This window comes from Bos javanicus, chromosome 8 (genome assembly GCF_032452875.1).
Source record: "Bos javanicus breed banteng chromosome 8, ARS-OSU_banteng_1.0, whole genome shotgun sequence".
Taxonomy (NCBI): domain Eukaryota; kingdom Metazoa; phylum Chordata; class Mammalia; order Artiodactyla; family Bovidae; genus Bos; species Bos javanicus.
In genome coordinates, this window is record NC_083875.1 from 70,162,124 (window position 1) to 70,177,569 (window position 15,446).

Sequence of the window (15,446 nt, forward strand, 5' to 3'; positions counted from 1 at the left end):
GAAATGAAGTTAAAGTATACCTTTTAAAATATTTATTTTATTTGTTTATTTGTACCAGGTCTTAGTTGCAGGTGGGATCTTTAGTTGTGGCATGCAAACTCTTAGTTATGGTACGTGGGATCTGGTTCCCTGACCAGGGATCGAATCTGGGCCCCCTGCATTGGGAGCATGGAGTTTTAGCACTGGGCCACCAGGGAAGTCCCAAGTTAACTCTCTGTATCTATTTGACATTGTCTTACATACAAAAAAAACATAAAGAATACGTGTATACACACTATTGTAGCTAATAAAAGTTCAGCAGGGTTGAAGATACAAGATTAATATGCTGTAATCAACTCTTTCTCTAAGCCACTATTGTATTCCTACAGAAAGAGGAAACTTTGGTCACAGAGTCATAGAAGGCCATATAAACAAGCAGAGACACATACACAGAAGGCGGCACTGGAAAGGTGGAAATGAGATTGGAATGATGTATATACAATCCAAGAAACACTAAGGATTTTCAGAAACCACCAGAAGCTAAAGTAAGGCAAGGAAGTATTCTTTCCTAGGGCTTTTGGAGGATGCATGTTGCACTGCTGATAACTTCAATTCTGGACTTCTACCCTCTAGAAATGTGAGAGAGTACATTTCTGTTGTTCCAAGCAACTCAGTTTGTGGTTGTTAAAGCAACCCTTGAAAAGACTACAACAACCTAGTGCGTTACATTCCAGTTATGCAAGGTTGGTTCAACATTTTAAAATTTGTATACAGTCTATCAGTAGGCTCAAGAAGAAAAATCCTGTCACACCAATAGATGCAGAAAAAGCATTTGAGAAAAATCAGCTCCCATTCGTGATTTAAAAAATAAAAAAGCCTCCGAACAGAATAGCACTATAGGAGGATCTTCATAAACTTGATAAAGAACACCTACAAAAATCCTGCAGCTAACCTTGTACCTAATTCTGAGAAACTACATACTTCCCCCTAAGATCAAGAACAAAGTGTTTCTTCTCTCACCATTCCTATTCAGCATCATACTGGGAGTCCTAGCTAATGCAAAAAGACAAAAAGGAGTAAAACTTATACAGATGAAAAGGAGGGGAAAAACTTTACAGGTAGCATGTCTACATAGACATCTCAAGAAATCAACAACAAAAGAGAACTCTGCTGGAATTATAAGGTTGCAGGATACAAAGTAAATATACAAAATTAAATGGCTTTAAAAAAAACCCCACGTAATCAATTCCTTTTCCATATACCAGCAATGAACAATTGGAATTTGAAATTGAAAGCCATACAATTTGTATTAGCACCAAAAAAAAGAAATATACAGATATAAATTAACAAAGTTTGTGTACGATCTACATGAAGAAAACTCTTAAAACTCTCATGAGAAATATCAAAGAATCTAAAAAAAGGGAGAGCTATCCCTTGTTCATTGATAGAAAGACTCAATATTGTCAAGATGTCAGTTCTTCCCAATTTGATCCATAGATTTAGTGTAGCACTAGACAGAATCCCAGCAAAGTTTAAGTGGAAAGGCAAAAGACACAGGGTAGCCAACACAGTATTGAAGAAAAACAAAATCAGGGGACTTAGGCTGCTGTAGATCTACAGGAATATAGATGGTGTGGTGTTGACAAAAGAAGACAAGGTAACAGCCCAGAAATAGACTGGTACAGATATATTCCAGTGATCTTTGATAAAAGGACAGGGGCATTTCAATGGGAAAAGGAGACTCTTTTCAATAAATGGTACTGGAATAGCTGCCCAGCCACATGGAAAAAAAAACAACCCAAAAAACAGTGACAAGAAAAACCACAAACTATATCCAGACCATATACGTTTCACAAAAAGTAACTCAAAATTATCACAAATTTAGTGTTAAAATACCAAACTGCAAAAGGTATAAAAGGTATAGAAATTCTTGGTCACCTTGGGTTTGGTGATGACCTTTTGATACCAAGGCACTATTACCACGTGGACATTTCACTGTCCATGAAAGAACTGATGAACAGAACTTAATTAAAATTTTAAAAAACTTCTGTGAAAGACACTAAGAGAATGAAAAGAAGCTACATATTCAGAGGAAATACTTGTGAAACACATATCTGATAAAGTCCTGTTACTTAAAAAACAGAATTATTAAAAACTCAGAAGTAATAAGATGGGCAAAAGACTTGAACAGACTTGTCATCAAAGAACATATACAGATGGCAAATAAGTATATGCAGAGATACTCAGTATAATATTGCTGCTGCCGCTGCTAAGTCGCTTCAGTCGTGTCCGACTCTGTGCGACCCCATAGATGGCAGCCCATCAGGCTCCCCCGTCCCTGGGATTCTCCAGGCAAGAACACTGGAGTGGGTTGCCATTTCCTTCTCCAATGCATGAAAGTGAAAAGTGAAAGTGAAGTTGCTCAGTCGTGTCCGACTCTTAGCGACCCCATGGACTGCGGCCCACCAGGCTCCTCCGTCCATGGGATTTTCCAGGCAAGAGTACTGGAATGGGGTGCCATTGCCTTCTCCGCAATATAATATTAGGGAATGCCAAATTTAAACAAGGTACCACTGCACATCTTTCAGAATGGCCAAAGTCCAATAACTGATACCACCAAATGCTGGTGAGGATGTAGAGCAATCTCTCATCATTGCCTGAGGGAGTGTGGAATGGTGCAGCCATTTTGGAAGACAGTTCAGCAGTTTCTTACAAACTAAACATTGTCTTACCATACCATCCAGCAGTCATACTCCTTGGTACTTACCCAGATGAGTTGAAAGCATATGTCTACACACACAAACAAAAACTACACAATTTTTATAGCAGCTTTATTTATAATTGTTAAAACTTGGAAGCAACCAAGATGTCCTTCAGTAGGTGAATGGACAAATAATCTATAGGACATCCAGACAGTTAAAAATTCATCAGTAAACAGAAATGAACTATTAAATTATGGGAAGATCCGGAGGAATCTTAAATGCATAATAAAGTGAAAGAAGCATATCTAAAAAGGCTACATACTATATGATTCCAACTACAGGACAGTCTGGAAGAGACACAAAGTATGGACACAGTAAATAGATAGTGATTGCCAGAGGTTTGGGAGGGTGAAGATAGGATAAATATAGGACTGTAAAAATATTGTATATGATACTACAAATGACATGTGACAGATGTAGACAAATGACATGTATTTTTCAAAGCCTATAGAATGTACTAGAGTAAACTCTAATATAAACTGTGAGCTGTGCTCAGTCGCTCAGTCGTGTCTAACTCTTTGTGACCCCATGAACTGTAGCCTGCCAGGCTCCTCTGTCCATGGGATTTTCCAGGTGAAAATACTGGGGTGGATTGCCATTTCCTACTCCAGGAATCTTCCCAACCCAGGGGTTGAACCCGGGTCTCCTGCATCTCCTCCATTGGCAGGCAGATTCTTTACCACTGGGCCACCTGTTGACTTTAGTTGATAATAATATATCAGTATTCATCAGTTGTAACAAATGTCCTATTCTAATGTAATATAGTAACAATCGGGGAAACTGTGATTGGTGGGGAAGGTGTATATGGGAACTCTGTACTATGGCCTCATGTTTGTTTGTAAATTTAATACTGGTCTAAAAAACAAAGTCTTTATTTAAAAACATGCACGTATGATGGGATGCTACCACACTCATACTAAAGTGAAAGTTAAAGTTGCTCAGTTGTGTCTTGACTCTTTGTGACCCCATGAACTGTAGCCTGCCAGGTTCCTCTGTCCATGGAATTCTCCAGGCCAGAATACTGTAGTGGGTTGCCATTCCCTTCTCTGGGGGATCTGCCCAACCCAGGGATCAAGCCCAGGTCTCCCACATTGCAGGCAGATTCTTTACCATCTGAGCCACCGGGGAGCCCACACACACACTAAGATGGCTAAAATAAAAAAGAGTGTTGTTGAGTATGTGGAGAAATTGGAACCCTCATGCATTGCTGGTGGGATTGCCAAATAGTTGAGCTACTTTGAAAAACAGTTTGGCATTTCTTCAGAATGTTAAGCATAGTTACAGGAGACCCAGCAATTCTACTCCTAGATGTAAACCAAAAGAACTGAAAGCATATGTCCACACAAAAACGTGTATATGATGATCATATAGCAGTATTATTCATAATAGCCAAAAGTGAAAATACTTCATATGATTGATGAATGGACAAACAATGTGATGGAATACTATCTGGCAGCATAAAGGAATGAAATACTGATACATGGTACAACATGGGTGAACTATGAAAATATTATGTTCAGTGAAACTATTTAGTCACAAAGACCACCTATTGATTATGTTTGTCCAGGACAGTCTAATCCAAAGAAACAAAAAGTAGGTTAGTGTGTTTAAGGAGTTGGGGTTGAGGGGTCATGGAAAATAGCTGCTAGTGCATATGAGATTACCTTTTTGGGGTGATGAATATATTCTAAAATTGATGGTTGCAAGATTCTATAAACTTAAAACTTTTGACTCTTGTACCTTAAAAGAGTGTCTTTTACGGTGTCGCACATTATATCTCAATAAAGCTGTGAATTAGAAAAAACACTACTCCCAAACATCCATCTAGCACGTACGTGTGTGGAATCAACAAATTAATACATGCTGCCAAGGGAAAAACAGGTGCGAAAGGTTGGCTTATTTCCCTGGGCCCCCACCCTTCCTCTGACGTGCCTTCACATAGATGTTTTTGTATTTTGTCCAGCTTTTCCAATTATCCTCAGCTATAGGATTTCCCAGAATTCCTGGTCTATGAATGAGGCCTTGCTGGCAAGCTTCATTTCATCTATGGTTTTATTTAAAATCTGTATTTAGATTTATTTTTCTAGTCCAGCAGTTCTCAGATTTTCTGGTCTAAGGAAACCTTAAATATTACTGAGTTTTTTGTTTGTATAAGTGTATATCTATCAGTGATTATTATCATTAGATTTTAAAACTGAGAATGTTTTATATTTTTAAATTTTACTTTCAAATACTAATAAGCTCAATTCATGTGAATAACAAAAATCACATTTTAAAGATCATAATCACAAAAAGAGAAATACCCTATGATTCCACATATATGAGATACTCAAGAGTAGTAAAATTAAAGATAACTACTTTAAAAATGTTTGGTAATGTATGTTTTACATTTCAGTGAATGGCTGTAATGTTTGGGTTAGTAAAAGGCAAGGGAATGTCCTGCATTTAATTTATTGTGGTGTCACATATCATTTACTTTCTGGAAAATTCTGGTGAATATTTGTGAGAGAATTATAGTGAAAATGCCAAGTAATGTAGTGGTATTGTGAGAACAGTTTTGACTTTGTGGACTCCTTAAAATGACTAAGGGACTCCTGGATGGGAAAGGAGTGGAGCCCAGAGCACACCCTGGGAACCACTGCTTGTGGCCCATAGCATTCGTCAGAGCTCCGGGACCACATCCTCCGCTGCCTGTGAGGCTCCTCTAGTACTGGGATGTCTCATGGACCACTGAAGCCTGACATGTGAGTCTGAGTGCCAGGGTCGCTTTCCATTCACGTGTGAAAATCAAAGCTAAGCTGTTCTTGACACTTGCTGTAGCTTTTAGCGCTCATGATTAGTAATCACCTGATGTTGAGTTTATCTGTGATTTGGCCTGAGGTTGGAGAAAATTAAACTCAGCTGTAGTTGATGCAGCCCCTGTTGCTTCTGATGTGTCTCTGGCTGTGGCTGTGATTACCAGCCTGGTCTGACTGGTATCTGACTCTGAAGACAGAAGGGCCACAGTGTTACCTTTGGAATCAAAAGTTGGAAGCAGCCAGCTTGACGATGTGTGAGTGTATAGGTTCTTTCTGCTTCTCAGTTCCACTTTCACTTCCCTTGTCTTAGCAGAATTGGGAGAATCTTAGGGTGGAAGTATCTTGAGCCAGTGATTATTTGGGAACTCTTCCAGAATTTAGCCTGCCCTTATTGCACCTACTGTTGCCAATATCTTGCTGGCCTCTTCTTCCTCCTTTTTTTCCCCCCATTTTTTTTTTTTAATGGCTGTACTGGTCTTTGTTGCTGCGTAGACTTTTTTTTCTCTAGTTGTAGCGAACAGGCTGGAACAGCCTGGGCGCTTCCGTCGTTGCGGTGCATGGGCTTAGTTGCTCTGCTGCATGTGGGATCTTCCCAGACCAGGGATGAAACCCATGTCTCCTGCATTGGCAGGAGGATTCTTTACCACTGAGCCACCAGGGAAGCCCCCAGTGTTTTTTAATTAAGTAAAATACATATAAAACTTAACATTCTATCCCTTTTTAAGTATAACTTTTTAATGGTGGGAAATACATTGATAATGTTGTGCAGTTTTCTTCATCATCCATCTCCATGGCTCTTTTTATGTTGTAAAACTGAAACTCTCTTCATTAAACAATTGTTTCCCATGCTCTCCACCCCCTCACCCCTGGCCACCACCGTTCTACGTTCTGTCTCTGATTTTGATGACTCTGAGTATCTCACATCCATGGAATGATAACTCATTTGTCTTTTTGCAACTGGTTTGTTTCATTTAGCATAATGTCTTCAGAGTTCATCCATGTTGTAGTACATTGCAGAATTTCCTCTCTTTTAAGAGCTGTTAATATTCTGTTGGATGTATATGCCACGTTTTGCTTACCCATTCTTGTGTTGATGGACACTTGGGTTACTTACATCATCATATAGGTCAGTCTCCAGTTCTTTACTTGCCCCTTGTCTAGTCACAGTCTAGAACTTTGCTCAAGCTCTACCTGGAATCCTTTTAGCCTTTGCTGACTGAAGTGTCTGCTGATTCTTTTACTGAGGTTCACATATTACTCCAGGGAACAAATGTCTTATACTTCTCTCTTCTCATAGCGTTTTATTTGTACCTTTGTTACATTATTTATAATGTTTTGAGAGCATTTACTTTTAAGTGTGTCTCCCCAGTTTTAAGTTCCACTAATATTTGGAAGGTATCAAGATAATTTGGGGGCTTCCCTCGTGGCTCACATGGTAAATAATCTGCTTGCAGTGGCAAGAGACAGGGATTCGATCGCTGGGTTGGGAAGATCCCTTGGAGAAGGGAATGGCTACCCACTCCAGTATTCTTGCCTGGAGAATCCCATGGACAGAGGAGCCTGGCCAGCTACGATCTATGGCATCACAAGAAGTCGGACATGACTGAGCGACTAATACTTGAACATCCTTTCAAGATAATTTTTATGAGACTAGCACAGTGGTTCATATCTAGTGGGCATTAAGTGTTTGTTCAGTGAATGAATGTAATCACACATAAAAAAACATCTCAAAGTTTCAGCAGATACTTTTTTCTCCTTGACCCTCACCATTGTATTTAGTGCTAGAGACACCAGGCCAACAAGCACAGTCCTCCTTTCAGGATATTAATGAATTTATTGTTTCATGTATTTACCGCAGTACTGAAGTGATTTGACAATGTATATTTACCATTAATGTTTCAGTATTGTGACTTGTCTCATGTTTTGACCCTCCTAGATGATAGTCTTATCATTTATGAAATGAGGAGGATGGGCTAGATGACCTAGAAAAGTTACCATTGTTGACTGTTAACTATGTTATTAGATTTTCATGCTCCTTGGTAACAGGAATCATGTCCTTCACTCTTACTGGAATCTTACGTAGGACCAAGTATAGTGTCTCACCCTCAGTGGTTGGTTGCCGAGCCATGCTAAGTCGCTTCAGTCTTGTCTTACTTTGTGAGACCCTATGGACTGTAGCCTGCCAGGCTCTTCTGTCCATGAGGTTCTCCAAGCAGGAATACTGGAGTGGATTGCCAGGGTTAGCAAATTTTAAAGAAAGACGTAATATCAGTGAATACTTCAGTTGAATTTGATTCTGATTTACACTCCATTGATCTTGTTAGATTCCTTCCCTGTGCTTCAGAATATCTGTATTTCCTTGATCTAGTTTGTCTTCAGCTTTTGTATTCATGATACACACGCTTTATCTCTCAACCCTAAGAAGAAGGTGCTGCTGCTGCTAAGTCGCTTCAGTCGTGTCCGACTCTGTGCGACCCCATAGACGGCAGCCCACCAAGCTCCCCCATCCCTGGGATTCTCCAGGCAAGAACACTGGAGTGGGTTGCCATCTCCTTCTCCAGTGCCTGAAAGTGAAAAGTGAAAGTGAAGTCGCTCAGTCGTGTTTGACTCTTAGTGACCCCATGGACTGCCGCCTACCAGGCTCCTCCATCCATGGGATTTTCCAGGCAAGAGTACTGGAGTGGGTTGCCATTGCCTTCTCCAGAAGAAGGTGAGGTGATCATTATTTTCAAGTGGGGAAACAGTCTTCAACAGCATAGCTGAGGAGCAACACATGCAGACTCAGTCCCAGGTCTCCTGACCCCAGATCCAGTGTCATACTTCTCTGTTTCCTCACCTGTGAAATCAGGTTTTTTTCAGATCTCAGTGCCTATGTTACCCAGCCTTTAACACAGCATATCAAGACTCTTTGGGAAGTCACAGAAATGTGCTCACTTTAGCAAAATGGAGATTAGTTGGTAAGATCATGAAGAGCCTCAGGGAATTGGTGAGAAGGTTGAGCGTCAAACTGGGAAATGGAAAGGAGTTCTAGAAGCAGGGACCTGAAAAAGCACCATCAAACTCCAAGTGTTTCTGGTTCTCTGCTCAAGAGTCAGAGTGAGGGAAAAGCATTCTGCTGGCGTAGCTGGAATCATCTCCTGTCTTTTCGTTAGTGCAGTGATTCTCAACTGGGGACAGTTTTGTCCTCCCACTGTGAAGCCTGGAGACATTTTGGGTTATAACTGGGAGAGAGAGCTACTGGCATCTAGAGGGTAGAGGCCAGGAATGCTGTGAAACATGCTCTGGTGTCAGCCCCCAGTAACAGAATTCACTGGTCCCACACATCAATAGTGTTGAGGCTGAGAAGGCCTGGATTAGGGGGAGGCAGCTCAATTAAAATCCCACCAGACTATCCTGTTGGAGGCAGAAGAACACTTAAATGCTCTTAGCAAAAAAAAAAAAAAAGTGGAATAGATAGTAGACAGAAAAAACGATAAAAAAAGCACTTCAACTAGGGCAATGATTCCAAGGTTGTAAAGAATCAGATATGACTGAGCGATTAAGCACACACACACACACACAGAATAATTATTTAGTAAAGGATCCTTGTTTTAGCAACTTTGGATGTTGCTGATGCACAAAAATATCAGGCTGGTGGATCTGTGGCATGTGCAGTTATATGTTAGAATCTCTTCAACAGTTCACCTTGTTCTTTGCATAGACAGTAATTTAGTGTTAAATCCAAGTAGAAGGAAGATTGATTCAAGCCTGTAATTTTCCTTCTTTTTAACTTTGTTCACACCGTTTCAGTATAAGCCTTGTGTATATGACTCTGAGCTTGCTTATTTGGTTCCATATTTTATAACACCTTGGCTGTGCCAGACCTGTTTTGCTACCCTGAGGAAATCTAGAAATGACTAGAAGCTGCCTTTCCTTGCCCTTTCAACATGATGGCTTCGGGTCTAGCTGTGAGAGGGACCTACTGCCATGTCTCCAGGTTGTTCACTGGGTGAGCCGCCCTCTGCCGGTGGTCATTAGCCCTTGGGCCCCGCGGTTCACCTCAGCAAGGTTTCGTTTCAGGTGAACCACTGCCTCCCAGATAAGATTGTGGTGTACCGTGATGGAGTGTCTGATGGCCAACTAAAGACAGTTGCCAGCTATGAAATTCCTCAGCTACAGAAGTGTTTTGAAGCTTTTGAGAATTATCATCCCAAGATGGTGGTGTTTGTAGTGCAGAAGAAAATCAGCACCAACCTGTACCTGGCTGCCACTGAGAACTTTGCAACTCCCTCCCCTGGGACTGTGGTAGATCATACGATAACAAGCTGTGAGTGGTAAGTGGGCGAAACACGTATTTCAACAAGAATAGTTTGGGGAAGTTCTCTGTTCCCTGGGTACTGGAATGGGGAGGTAGCCTAGAGAGATTTGGAACGGGATCTTCAAGAGATTTTCCTGGTAAAAAATAAAATTTTAAAAGCTATTTAGAAAACACACAAACCACCAGTGAAGCTTTTAGCTCTTAAGTATAAAATATTGAACATGCATTCTTTTCCTAAGAATATGCATGCTTAATCTTCTGCACACAGATGTGATCGTTTCTACCACCACTTTTAAATAACCTGTTGAGTCAGGAGACCTGAATTCTCATCCTCGTTTTGCCCTTGTGATGTCCTTGATCCAGTCATTTGACCTCTCTGAGCCTTAGATGAAGGAGCATCTCCAGCTCTGTAACTATACCATTAGTTTGTACTTTTTCCTTACTAGGGTGGACTTCTACCTTCTTGCCCATCATGTGCGTCAGGGTTGTGGCATTCCAACCCATTATGTTTGTGTTCTCAACACTGCAAACCTGAGCCCTGATCATATGCAGAGGTGAGCTGACCAGTAACTTACTCCTAACTTGTGAATAATTCTGGCCACCGAGCTAAGTCTAAGACCTGGAGTTTAAAAACCTCTGAATTCAGCAAATTGGATTTGGCTTAATTCAACAAATCACTGGTTTTGGCTTAATAATTTTCTGATTCTCTCTGAAAGCATTTTTTTTCTGAAAGCATTTTGAATTTATCTTTTGGAGTTGGATTTACTAAGACTCATTTTCTCTTATATAATCAGAAAAGACAAATACTGCCTGCCCCCTTACCCCTTGAGTTTCTTTATGTCTTTGATGATAATGATATATCTTTTCGAGGAATAATTGATAATCGTTTTTGTATGGTAAAATTACTTGAAGACCTTTCAAAAAATTACTAACAACCAACCAGGCTTCACCTCGAAGCATTCTGAAGCATTTGTATTTTTAAAAACTGCTCCCAGTGATTATGACACACAGCCAAGTTTGAGACCCATTGCTCTTGAGCTCAGAGTAAAAAATACTTTGCTGGGGTACTTCTCTTTCTGCAGCCTTTTCTTGAGACAAGAGAAAAAAAAGTGTTCTTGTTGTTTTCCTTGTTTTGCTATAAAAACAGGAGCACCTAAATTGGGAATTTCCCCATGTCCTCTTCACTTAAAAATAGTGGAAATAATTTCACTTAAAAATAATAATTCCAAAAAGTTGCATCATATATTCCTCAGTCCCCCAGTTTGCTGGTAAATATGCTGTGTCATGCACCCAGAAGGACATAATCATGCTTTGCACTGAAGATGGAGAGTGATAAGGCTCATGTTTTCTTCTTGGCCTACAGGTTGACTTTCAAACTGTGCCACATGTACTGGAATTGGCCTGGTACCATTAGAGTTCCAGCTCCTTGCAAGTATGCCCACAAGCTAGCCTTCCTGTCAGGACAGATCTTGCACCACGAACCAGCCATCCAGCTGTGCGAGAACCTGTTCTTCCTGTGACTGGACAGTCAGGACACGGGCTGGTCAGAACAGGCAGACTTCTGAACTCAGCTGTGAACTCATCTGTGCAGGGTCAACAGCAACCGGAAAGGGGTTTGTGTTGGTGTTTGCTCTTTCGCCAACCCAGTAGAATATCTTTCTTTTCATTTTCTTTTCTAAGTCTGTTAACACTGAGAATCAGGTTCCAACATAAATTTCAGCTAGAAATTGTCTTGTTGCCTTTGTAGAGCAAATGGAGGTAGTCTGCTATAGTGTAGATGGGGTGGGTGAAGATGGGTGACCCTTCAGGAGTCTCCAAAGCTGACAGAAGCTGTAGAAGCCTGAAGAAGCAGCAATTACACTTATAAACTCTGCTTACTGAGCAGTTCTCATTTCTGGTCCAGAGCCGATAGTGAATGAAGTCTTTGCAAAGTTCTTAAGGTAGAGAGCTACTTTATTTGGGCAACTGGAAAGGTAAGAAGGCAAAATTTCTCAGGATTTGGCTGTTGCTGGCAAATGTGAAAGACATGTCGTGAAACCAGCTGGTGGGTACTTTTCAGGCTCTTGCTGACCTAATCGTCTCTAGGGATTGAGTTGATGAAACATGACTTGAACTAGCTTTGGAAGGGGTGTTTAGTTATTTCTTGCCTCCTGAGAGGACAAACGCAGTTTTATCTGTATACTTCAGTTGCTTTATAGTATGCAGTGTTGGTTTCTTCCTACCTCCCCCCGCACCCGACCTCCACCACACACACACATACCAAGATACCTTTGCTCCTTGTCCTTGTTACTGACCTTTAGTCAGTTTCAGTTTTTTAAAACTAAAAATCAGAACATGTGAAATTCAGTAGCTTCAAAGGTTCATGACAGGCCATGAGCTTTTCTTGACCCTTTCTCTGCAGTGTATCACTTCCTTTTCTGTTGATATGTTTGCAAATTGAACCACTCACTTCCCTTGCTCAATACTCTTTTCCCGGCCGTTAGCTCATTTTGTTAGGAATTTCTCTGAGTCTGCATTAAGATTTCCAGAAGTTGGCTTTGAGAAACATGACACTCCTTCCAAAGTCCAGACATTTCAGTTTAGAAGGTTGTCACTGTGCCTGCACGTTTCAGTGTGTTTTGTGTGTGTGTTTATTTTTCTGCTGTTTAAAAATCTTCCAGTCCCTTCAGGGCTAATTCAGTCTTACCTTGTTTTATCTAGATTTTTAAAAGCTAGTTTTATTTAACATTTTGGAATTTGTATTTATTTGTGTGTGTATTTTATTTTATTTATTAATTTTTTTGTGTGATGGCAGGGAGGGATGACTCAGAAATCCTCATTTTATATGACAGTGTGTGAGAAGAGAAACTTTAGCTTAAAACTCCTTAGATGAATAAAAGCAACCTAGCATTGCGTTGGCTGCAGCATGCGGCAGAGACTGAGCAGCGTGGGGGTCCATGGTCTCATGTGCACTTCTGGTTCCACGCGGAGTGAGGGACAGCGAAGGGCTGAGACCTGGGGTGTAGACACTGCAGAATCAGGCACATTGGATCACTGGTTTTGATCAAACAGTTCTCCAATTCTCTTTGGAAGCATTTTGAATTTCTCTTTTGAAGTTAGGTTTCCTAATTCACATTTCTTCACTTTTTCCTCCTGGTTTTCTTTCCTTGTTTTTTCAGTCTTAATGTGAAATGACTGGGTCATGGGGTAGAAAATAAAAAGAAATTTGTATAAATGTGTAGTTGTGTTTGTAATAACGTTGACATATGGTAGTGACATAGTTCTTTTTCTTCGTAAACCTTGTAGAACTTGTTAGAATTATTAATTTGTTACTGGGCATGCTGGGGGCAGCTGCAGTATTGGTACTCAGGTAATTTCACTGAGATCTGGCAGTAAGATTTCTTGAAGAAAATACCAACAGTCTGTCTTCTGGGACGAATGAGGCACGTGTTGTATATATGGGTGTGTGTGTGTTTTGTCTTGTTTTCAAAACTCTCTTCCCATCAGAGAATTTTTGTTAGCCTGAGTAAAAGCCAGCTCCTAAGGGTGGCCCTTCCCTCTCGCCTTTTCCTAATGCTTGTCCTTCTTTGCTTGTACTTCATGGTGTGTCTGTAACCTTTTTAAGTACCTTCCCAAAGAACCCTGACTGCTTACTTCACCACTACATCCTTTTCTGTTTATTTAGAAATTCCATCTTCAGTGATTCAGTGTTTCTTGAACTCATCCTTAAAAGAATCTAATTTAGCTCCTTTTTACTTGAGCAGCATTTTATTGAATGGTGTGAAAAGGGAAGTAGTTTTATAAATGACTACCTCTTCATATTGAAAATGTTATAACTTGTGCCTGAAATTTCTCAGTCATTTGGGATAATTGGAGAAAGACCCTATTTTCTCTTTTTTTCCCCTAAACCTAGCTTTTTCTGAGTGTCTTACCTTTCCCTGTCTAGACTTATTTTCTCTCTTTTAAAAAAATTAGGAAATTCAAGAGAATGAGAAAAAAAAGCCACAGACTGAAAGAAAATATTTGAGAAAGACACGTCTGAGGGGCTCCCTGGCAGCCCAGTGGCTAAGACTGCTCTTCCACTGTAGGAGCTCGAGTTGAATGCCCTGGTCAGGGAAGTTCTACGTGCTATGAGGCATGTCAAAGGAAAAAAAAAAAAGACATATCTGATAAAGGACTGTTATCGGAAATACACAAAGAACTCTTAAAATTCAACAGTAAGAAAACAACCTGATTAAAAATTGGGCAAAAAGACCTGAAGAGATATTTCACCAACTAAGATATACCGTTGGCAAATAAGCATATGAAAATATGCCCAACATCATATGTCATTAGAGAACTACAAATTAAAATGAGATACCACTGCATACCTCTTATTAATAGAATGGTCCAGATTCAAAACGCTGACCACTCCAAATGCTCGTGAGGATGTGGAACAGAAATTCAATCATCCATCGTTGCCCGAGGGAATGCGAAATAGCACAGCTAGTTTAAAAGGCAATTTGGTAGTTTCTTACAAATCAAAACATAGCCTTATCATATGATCAAGCAGTCACACTGTTTGGTATTTGCCCAAAAGAGTTTATAATTTACATCAACATAGAAACCTGCACTGGATGTTGATAGCAGCTTTATTCCTTCATAATTGCCAATACTTGTAAGCAACCAAGATGTCCATCAGTAGGTAAATGGATAAACAAACACGGGTATAAGGAGACAATGGAATATTAGTCAGTGCTAAAAAGAAATGAGCTATCAAAGCCATGAGAAGACCTGGAGGATACTTAAATGCATATTACTAAGTGAAAGAAGCCAATCTGAAAGTGTTACATACTGTATGATTTCAACCATATAACGTTCTGGAAAAGGCAAAAACTATAGAGACAGTAAAAGGATCAGGGTTTGGGGAGAAGGAGGGATGAATGGGCAGAGGAGTTTTAGGGCAAGGAAACTATTCTGTAGGATACTGTAATTATGTGTAATGACATGTGGATCCATGTCATTGTGGATTTGTCCAAACCCATAGAATGTGAAACACTGAATATGAAGCCTGATGTTCCTTGAACCTTGAGTGATTATGACAAGAAGTTGATGTAGGTTCACTAACTGTAATTAACACAAGCACCATTCTTGTGGGGGATGTTGATAATGGGGGAGGCTGTGTGTAGTGAACCTAAATTGTGCAGTGAACCTAAAAATGTGCTCTAAAAAATAACTTTTTTTAAAAGAATGAGTTAGGGTGGGAGTTCCCTTGTGGTCTAGAGATTAGGATTCAGTGCTTTCACTCTCCTGTTGTTGTTATTTAGTCACTAAGTCATGTTTTAACTGTTTTGCAACCCCATGTACTATAGCCTGCCAGACTCCTCTGTCTGTGGGATCCTCCAGGCAAGAATACAGGAGTGGGTTGCCATGCCCTCCTCCAGGGGATCTTCCCAACCCAGGGATTGGACCCATGTTTCCTGCATTGCAGGCAGGTTCTTAACTGCTGAGCCACCAGGGATGCCCTTCACTGTGCTGACTGGGCTTCAATCCCTGGGTCCCTGGTCAGGGAACTGAGATCCCACAAGCTGTGCCACATGGCCAAAAGAAAGAATGAGTAAGGGAGACTTCTGGAAACTTTAGAGACTTTTG

At 40.4% G+C, this 15,446-nt stretch overlaps 1 protein-coding gene across 2 annotated transcripts in view; it reads left to right on the forward strand.

Annotated features, from left to right (window-relative positions):
- PIWIL2 (piwi like RNA-mediated gene silencing 2) overlaps window positions 1–13,056 on the forward strand; it is an 82,125-nt gene extending 69,069 nt beyond the window's left edge. For both annotated transcript variants that reach the window (XM_061425836.1, XM_061425837.1), the window contains exons 21-23: window positions 9,599–9,852; window positions 10,283–10,390; window positions 11,200–13,056. In XM_061425836.1, the coding sequence (XP_061281820.1) occupies window positions 9,599–9,852; window positions 10,283–10,390; window positions 11,200–11,356 (519 nt within the window). In that variant the 3' untranslated portion in view covers window positions 11,357–13,056. The remainder of the gene's footprint in view (window positions 1–9,598; window positions 9,853–10,282; window positions 10,391–11,199) is intronic.
- The last annotated feature ends 2,390 nt before the right edge of the window (window positions 13,057–15,446 follow it).